The sequence below is a fragment of the Cynara cardunculus genome (genome assembly GCF_001531365.2).
Source record: "Cynara cardunculus var. scolymus isolate 2C chromosome LG 1, CcrdV1, whole genome shotgun sequence".
In the NCBI taxonomy this organism is placed as follows: Eukaryota; Viridiplantae; Streptophyta; class Magnoliopsida; order Asterales; family Asteraceae; genus Cynara; species Cynara cardunculus.
Genome location: NC_037528.1, coordinates 12586892 through 12596027, shown reverse-complemented (window position 1 = coordinate 12596027; position 9136 = coordinate 12586892). Strand labels below are relative to the sequence as shown.

Sequence of the window (9136 nt, the reverse complement as noted above, 5' to 3'; positions counted from 1 at the left end):
TAAGAGTATTAACTCTTGTCAACAAACGCTTACCCCGTAAGCATTTGGTAAACGACTGTTGGCTTAAAGTGTCATTTTAATAAATAAACCCACAATATGTTTAAAAAAGACATTATTTTATTCAGACGCTTAATTCTAGAAACATAACTTCAAAAACATATTTCAGTATTTTAACAATGTTTAAAAATGTACATTTAAGGAAATACACTTTAAAAAAACACATCAAATTTTACCTATGCTACGTTATCGCTTGGATTACCAAAATGTACAATTTCAAACTACATAACTTTAAAATTGGGCTTTTAAAAACAATCTCTTAGAAACCGACCGGATAATATTTCATTTTTTTGAGTCAAGTGATAAAGTAGTACGATTATAGCGATATCACACTTTTTAATCTAAAATTTTAATTTGAATTTAGCTTTAAATTATTGGTAATAGTATTTGTGTTACTAATCGTTGATTTCTTTGTTCTTTTATTCTATTTTTTTAGTCATTACAGTGTTTTTATTACACTATATAATGTATGACTCATCTAAATATGTATGTTGTTGTATGTTGTTCATTGGTTGCTTGTAACTGTACTGATCTGATGGCTATCACAAGAACGGTTGTTATTGTTAACATGACGATGACGTTTGTAGATATCTCTAATGCATATCCACTCATGAAGAAGATATTTTGAAATTGGTTGATGATGATACGTTGCAGTGCTTAAAAAAGATAAATAAAAATATGTGGGCTTTATAAAAGTATGATAGTTGCACAATTGTATATGCATAATATATAAAACGAATCTATTTTAATGCTTGTTTAAACGACAGAAGTTATATTGAACTAATTATAACCTTTACTTTTTTTAGATAACTGTGGGTTGTATTCGTCAGCGTGCGCATGCCTTGACTAATTTTATAAGGTCATGAAATTAACAATCAGACAAACTCCCATGAGGAGTCTCAAATCAATGACCGATGTCCAATGAAAAGCAAAGAAAATAACAATTGAACTATAGGGTTGGGTTTCGGTGAGAAGCGTAAGAAAATATCCTCATCTTTTGATCAATTCTAATTGAATGTCAACACTAATTAGGTGCACCTAGATGCACCATATCAATTCACTTCTAAAGCGTAATTCATGGGTTGACATGAGATTAAAAGTGGTCAAGTGTTCGGATATCTTATTACGCTTTATACCATAACTTTCATTCTCACACGATCCTTCACTTTGAACTATAAAAACTTACTTTGTCTACCATAATATCACAAACTCCCGACCTTAAGCATTCTTAATATTTCATCTCAATAAAAAGTCGTTTATCAAACATTTACAAGGTGAGCACAAACAATGACCGATGGTCTTATCCAGCAAGAAGCATGACAACGACTGAGATTCTTATCCCACTAAGGGGCCGTTTACCAAACATTTACCTGGTAAGTGTTTACGGGTAAAATTTAACACTATTATTTACTTACCGGGTAAAAAATTTAGTCCACCAAAACAACATCGTATGCAACAATTTACCCGGTAAGAGCTTACCGTGGTAAGAGTCTGTCGCCCTTATTTATCGGGTAATACTCATGGTCTGTCTCGCTTTTATCAGATAAGATTCTTGGTTCTTATCATATTTATCCAGTGAGGTAATGTGACTTGGTAGGCGCTTACCAAATAAGCATTTGGTAAACGACCCCTAAGTGAGAAAGAAGACTTTTAACCAATTAGCATTAGTTGGGAAAGAGACGATTACAAACAATCAATTTCAATGGCTAGAAATGTCATATAATAAAATAAGTGAGCGTTGTGACTGTTGCAGGTATTATGTTTTAATTTTTTAATTGATTAAATAATAAAACTATATATAATATATATATATATATATTATTTTTGTTCCTAAAATCCATACATTTTTAATAATTTTTTATATATTTGTAAAGAATAAAATAAAGAAAAGTGATAGTTGTTGGTTAGTAGTGGATTAAGTGGGAGATAGAGTGGACTACTAACTGGTCTATTAATGCGACAATGAATACCAAACAGACTCTGAATACTTTTATTCTTTCATGACTTATCCACTTTCTTTTATGGATTTATCACCACATTAAATTAAGGGGTCATTTACCAAATATTTAGGGGCTGTTTACCAAATTTTCTATTAAGTTCTGTATGGATAAATTTGTCTGTCTGGATAAATTTATGTTGCTGTTTACTTTTCTATCTGAATCAATAGTCTGAATAACATAAATGACTAATTTACCCTTAAGAATAAAACAAAATGAACAGCTGATAATCTGTATGCTGCCATAGAGAATGAAATATGTTTGATTTTAACAGAGTGAAGAATGGAAGGGAAGAAATCATAACCATCAATATCTGTAACAATGTATCAATTACAAAAATTGAGCAAACAGAAATCGAATACAAGCATGAAATCGAACACAAGCAAGCAAACAGAAATCGAACACAAGCAAACAAACAGAAATCGAACCATCAAACAGAAATCGAGCAAACAGAAATCCAACAAGCATGAAATCGAACACAAGCAAGAAATCGAACACAAGCAAGAAAACAGAAATCGAGCAAACATGAAATCGAACAAACTCATGAAATCGATATGGAACTTGAAGTCGATTTGTCGATGGAGAAGAAGAGAGCGTCGACTGTCATGGAGAAGAAGAGAGCAATCGGGCCGATTAGGGTTCTTTGGAGGAGAAGAGGGCGTCGATTGAAGCAAGCAGATGGTACCCAAACAACAATCGATTTGAAGATACGCTAGGGTTCATGGCCGAGGAAGAAGATACCTAGGGTTCACGATCGTTGATAGGGAGGGAGTGTTTTGAGGAAGAAGATACGCTAGGGTTCATGGCCAAGGGTATGAGGGTTTTTTTTTGGGCTTAATGGGGACAAGTGTTGTTTTTGATTCGTGCGAATAAGCCCCTTTCTGTGCGAATAAGCCCAAAGTAAACACATCATTTTGGCTGTGCGAATAAGCCCATTTATTGATTAAGCTCATTAAGCCTCAAGTAAACACACACTTATACAGGTAAGTGTTTATCAAGTCACATTATCTTACCGGATGAATATGATAAGGATCAAAAATCTTACCCGGTAAGAGCGAGACAAGGAACATGAGTTTTACCCGGTAAGTGAGGGCGACGACTCTTATCACGGTAAGCGTTTACCAAGTAAATTTTTGCATACGATGTCATTTTGATAGACTAAAATCATAACCGCTAAGTAAAAAATGATAATGTTAAATTTTACCCGTAAACGCTTATCGGGTAAGTGTTCGGTAAAGGGCCTCTAAGTATATAACAACTCTTATTAAAAATAAAAATAAACTAAATTTATCGAACATAATATATTTCATTCAAGAATAAAATATGACGAAATATATGAAGATGTTCATGATTCGAGTTTCTAATAAGCTAGTGAGCTCGAACTCATCTATCAAAAGTTCAAGTTGATCTAAAACACAAAATAAAACTCATTAACAATTCGAGTTCCATATATAGCGGAATACAAACAAGGTATCTTGTAGGGAGAGGAACTGCGCGTGTGGACGACTTCTAAAATGTTCGACTTAACTCGTTCAAAAGTTTGATTAAAATTTTCGAGTCGAGACGAATCATTTGAGCATACATGTTTTCGAGCCAAACGTGTTCCAACTGTCATAAATCATACAAAATCAAAAAATAAAAATCATTGAGTTTGGACAAATAAACAAATTAATTGATCCTCATGTTGAGCCCATAAACATGTTATAAATTTGAATTTTAGGTCAATGTATAACTCAAATTGGGAAAAAAATTACTCGGGTCAAATCGAGCTCGAACAACCTTCTACTTGACTAAACTCAACTCGTTAAAACCCCTAGAAACACGATCATCATGACATGAGGGACCGAAATTGATATTATAAATTTGGAGACCGAAAAGTGACATAATAGAAACGAATCACCTGTATTTTCTTTTTTGAAATATATAATATTTATATACGGTAGATGAACTCACAGATCCTTACTTTTTGGTGAGGTTTGAATCCCTACTACTTTTATGAGATTGTGTTTTACTAGTAACTCTTAGACACCGTTAAGGCAAAGACTCTTTAACGGTCGGTTGTATGTTCTCAAACTACGATTATGATATAAAAAAACCCTAATTTGGTTTATTTTTTAATAAAGTAATTGTAAATAAAACACCATATAATTACCCAAACAATAGGATTTTTCATAACGTTTCATTAAAATATTGAAATACAAATGAAATAAATAAAACATGTAAGTGTCGAACTTTTGGTTGGGGGGTCATAACATTATAAGGAACAACCACCTTTTCAAATGAACGGCCTAAAAACTAAACTTTAATTTGCTTTTCTTTCAACTCCGAAAATAGGAGGCCATGCTCCTGAATATAAGTTGACGTGTTGTGATTACGTTCTGTTGGAAACCTAAAATATGATTAATAATAGATGATCATCTATAACACAACAATGACATATTCATCTGGAATATGAACATGTTATTCATCATGATTGTGTTATTCATGATGAACAACATCTCCATATTTATTATGAATATTTATTTGAAGAGGGATACATGACCCATTGTAAATGATTCCAGAGTCTCTAAACAATTTTGAGTTTCTAACAAAATCTCTGATATAACACGTATCGACATAATTTTTTATTTAAAAGAAGAAAAAAACACTATTTTGTAAAAACCATAACATGGAACTTTTTTCTTCATTTTTTTGTTTTACAAGTAACACAAAACCATTGTATTTTAAAAAATAATTGTAATTTATAAGCATTATAATTGTAAAAAAATCATATTGGCAACACTCAAAGGTTTTTAGTCCAACTATTGCAATTATGATGATTTTAACAAAAGTTAAAGTTGCAATTATGTGATCGAACCGATTTGTTGACGTTGAGTAATTAAAAATATGCAATAGCATGTTTATTTTTTTATATTTGGATAATCGATTAAAAGGGTATTTGGGATTGCTTATTTGAAACAACTTATGTTTTTTTTATAAAAGTATTTATCAATTTATTATAAGTTAGAATAGTTCAATTTTTTTAAAAACTATTTATTACTGGTTTGATACTGGTATAAGCTGTTTATCCAAACACTTAAAAGTACTTATTACCGATGTTATACTGAAATAAATTAATAAATTGTTTTTATAAGTAATTCTAAACACCTCTAAATTATACAATAAATAAATAAAATTAAAAGTAAATAGGATGTGACACGTACCAATTGATTACATAAAAACCCACGAAAATAGATAAAAACGATGTATCCATTTGCATATCTTTCATGGTCGTTATCCTTATTTGAGGATAAGAGGATTATGATCGTGGTGAGCGTTAATTCGGTCCTGTGTTAGCGATTCTCTATTTATCCAATCTCTAAAAAGAAAATGATTTTAACTTGATTTTTATTTTAGGTAATATACTTTTAAAACTTTTATTTTTGTACCTAAAATGTAAATGTTTAAACATTTAAATACTCGAGTAACCGGTTGAAGACTAATTTTAGATTAAAAAAATTAATGTCACTAACCACGTCAACAAATAATACTGAGTTGGATACCACATCACTCGCTACATCACCATGATAACCGGTAAATGCTTCAATCGGTTACCTGGACACTTAAATATTTAAAACTTTACATCTTAGATACCAAAATAAAAGTTTTGAAAATATGTTACCTAAAATAAAAATAAAGTTAAAATATATTACTTTTTCATTCAATTTGTCCAAAAGAAAATGAAAAAATAACATGATATAATCAACATCATTGTAATATTATTGTGATTAAACTCATGGTCAATCAAGAACAATTATAACATCAAACGGTATCGTTTTCCTATAAGTCTTGCTTTCTTAGCTTCCCACGACGAAATATACCTCCCATCCTATCCTAAACATGTATATCTGGATATTACAATAAACAAGAATGAGATAACCTGGTAACTATATGTTCACAAGTCATGTACATATTCACAGGGTTCCGTTTATATGCACCTGATATAATTGTGTTCGGTTTGAAGGATATCTGAGGTACTTGTTTTAGAAGGCTCGACGTTATAAAGATCAACAGCTATATATTCGTTCAATACGTTTTCGAAGTGAAATTACGCTATAATACGTGTAAAGGATTTAGTCCCTTTGTAGTCCCTTTCTCATCCTTCAAGTTCTTGTTCTTCTCCTTGTCTTTATGAATTTCATTCATTAACGATTTCACACCAACTATCATTTTCGACATCGTTGATTCCGACTGTTTCCATTGATCCGAGGGTGCGTCCACAACCTCAATCTGCCACAAGATCTTTTTGTTGACGGGATTAGGTCCGTCTTTTCGAAGAAGATCATGTGTGATCAAGTTCCCTAACGGCGGTGGACCGCTGTTTGCTTGCAAGTAGGTTCCGTGAAGCGTCTTTAATGACAACGTTAACGGGTCACGGGAGTCGGATTGATTCACCGGTAACCATAAATGGGAAGTGTTCCTTTTTTCCGGTAGGGTTTGGATGACTCTAAGATTTTTAGCAACAATTCCGGGAATAGAAGGCATGTTTGATGCCGTAAGGTATTTTCCGTAACAACTCTTCAAGTACAACGATTCATGATCGTTCACCTCGACCGTCCATTGTGCATTTTTTGTCAAACCATCTCGACATTTTGTAACGGATTCTTTGTCTTGCTCGGCAATTAGGTACTTATCTTTACCATTTTTAAGACGGATAATCAGATCATTTTGAAATACGTCCATATAAATTGTGACTGAAAATAAGCACAAGATTGATTCAGATTTATTTCGAACCTATTGATCAAAATGGGTTGGAAATAAATCTGACACCGCAAATACAAGATCTGGGTGAAGACAAGGAAGAAGGTGAGATATTGAAACGGTAAAGAGCCAAGGTTCACAACGATGATGATGCCAAATTGGCGTGGTTCCAAAATGTTAATCATTTTATAAGGTTTTGGATCCGACCCGATTCGTTTTCAAGTAACAGAAATCGAACATCTATCATCCGATCTATTCACGCATGATCTAAAAAGTAGGAAGAAAAATGTTTGTAGAAAATCCATTGATTTCGAAGTCAACTTACAGATGTTGGGATGATATCCTTCCTAATTTTTACGCAAATATTAATTTTTATAATCTTGGTAAATATACTTACCTCTTAATTGTTTCATTAAGATGTAATATCTGAATCGTTAAAAGGTAAATTTTGTTTAGTGAAAAAAAGTATGCCTCTTAATGGTTTTAAAACCCTCTAAATGATTTTGTATCACATGTCTCCCTTAACCTTTCAACGTCCTAATTTCGTTGTAATGATTACCAAATAATTATATTTCATTTTACACTATATCGTGAGAGCCTCTTAATTATTCTCACCACTTAATCATTCTGCATCAAACTATTCAGCAACTGCCAAACAATCCATCTGTGTATATTGGGGTCTATTAAAAATGAGAACTCAATAATTTATGATAACTGTTAGATTTAACCACTTATTTAAAATAATTATATTATTTATAGAATGAGTTCAAACAAATAAACTAGCATTTTATGAAAACACGACAACATTTTTTTATTAAAGTTGATCACAAATGCAAAAAAGTTAATGCATTCCGTTACAATTTACCAGTCAATTGGAATTCAACTCCAGATCAATATGAAGCAAATTTTCTATCTTTTGAGTTAGAAGAAATATCTCCATACGTTTTATCCATGTCTTTATATTCGAACGAGATATTTCGTGTAAGTTTGGTTAAGCAACCAAATACAAGTTTTGGGAAAGCTATTTAAGAGCATCTCTCATCATATTTTCGATATTTAAATTAATGTAGAGAGTAATTTGCTAAAAAAAATAGTATAGGCAGTGTTTTTTTATGTAGTAACTTCAACGATCTTCCTTACATTGTTAGGTACATATTATTTAATAATTTATTGTGTCCTTTAACGAATGTTATTTACATTTTATAGTTATAAATAAAACAAACAATAAAAAAAATAATCTAGTTATTATCGTAAAAATTTCACCGGATGTAGGAAGTAAAATAGCGTGAATCAGGGTAGAGAGCCAACATGGTGTACCCAAGATTTTTGCTGAATAGGTGCATCTTTAAGGTGGATCTAAGGCCCGTAAAGCCGTATGATGTTTCTTTAATCTAATTCCACAATCTCAAGGTTTTTTTTAGGTTTTTGGTGATTTCGATGGATCTTTTTGGTTTAAGTTTTTTTTTGGCTTTTGGTTGATGTTCCTCACATTTTTTAATATCGTGGTGCACCACTCAAAGTTTATGGAGGCACCTTTCATACCAAAAAGATTGTAATTATGAAAATCAATTGAACGGGTATGGAGGACCCTACTTAGACTCTCATAGGTTCGTCTCTAGTGTAGAGAGTGCATGAGAGTCGTCTTTTTCGGGTTTTGGTTTTGGCTCCCTATAATTAGTTAAAAGAAACGAACCAGAGATGTCCTAAAAAAACAGTTGTATTATGAATTTATGATTTATGTTTTCTTCTCAAATTTGAGAAGAAAAGAATTTGTTTTATTTGTGTTTCTAAGAGGGAAGAGAAATGAAAGGAAAAAAAATTCATGTTCTTGAATGAGAGAGAAAAAAATTAAAGATGTTTTTACAAATATACCCTTATTTATTTTTCACTAGGTTGTAGTTGATAGATAGATAGATAATTTTATAAATATTTATAATAATAATCATTTAGTTTTTTTACTTTTTTTGATTAACGTGGATATTCAACCCGCTATGCGAGCTGAATAATCTCAGGACGACCACCTGCTTTATATATTGCTCGAAGTCACCACATTTGAACTTCCGTGGTCATAAAGAGATTTTTATTTCTCCTTGGATTTGAAACTGAGACCTCTAGGTACTTTTGCCCTTTGAAGCCAAGCTCAAACCAATCGGTCACGACCCTTGTAGTTCAGTTTCTTTACTTTTCTTCTCTTTCTTTCCATGTTTGGGATAAAAAATTTGGAAGGAAAATCAGCATTATTTTTTTATTTTTTTCCTTTTCCTCCTTAAAAATATGGAGAACCTGAATATTTTTTTTTCAATTTCTTTCTTTTTTATTTCCATTTCCCTCCTTTTCCTTGG

The 9136-nt window shown here is 31.7% G+C and overlaps 1 protein-coding gene across 1 annotated transcript; it reads right to left on the bottom strand.

The window, feature by feature from the left end:
- Positions 1 to 6146: 6146 nt before the first annotated feature.
- On the bottom strand, positions 6147 to 6776 carry LOC112511890. Its single transcript, XM_025117709.1, has one exon. It carries the CDS (start codon positions 6774 to 6776, stop codon positions 6147 to 6149), a length of 630 nt encoding a protein of 209 aa, XP_024973477.1.
- Positions 6777 to 9136: the final 2360 nt, after the last annotated feature.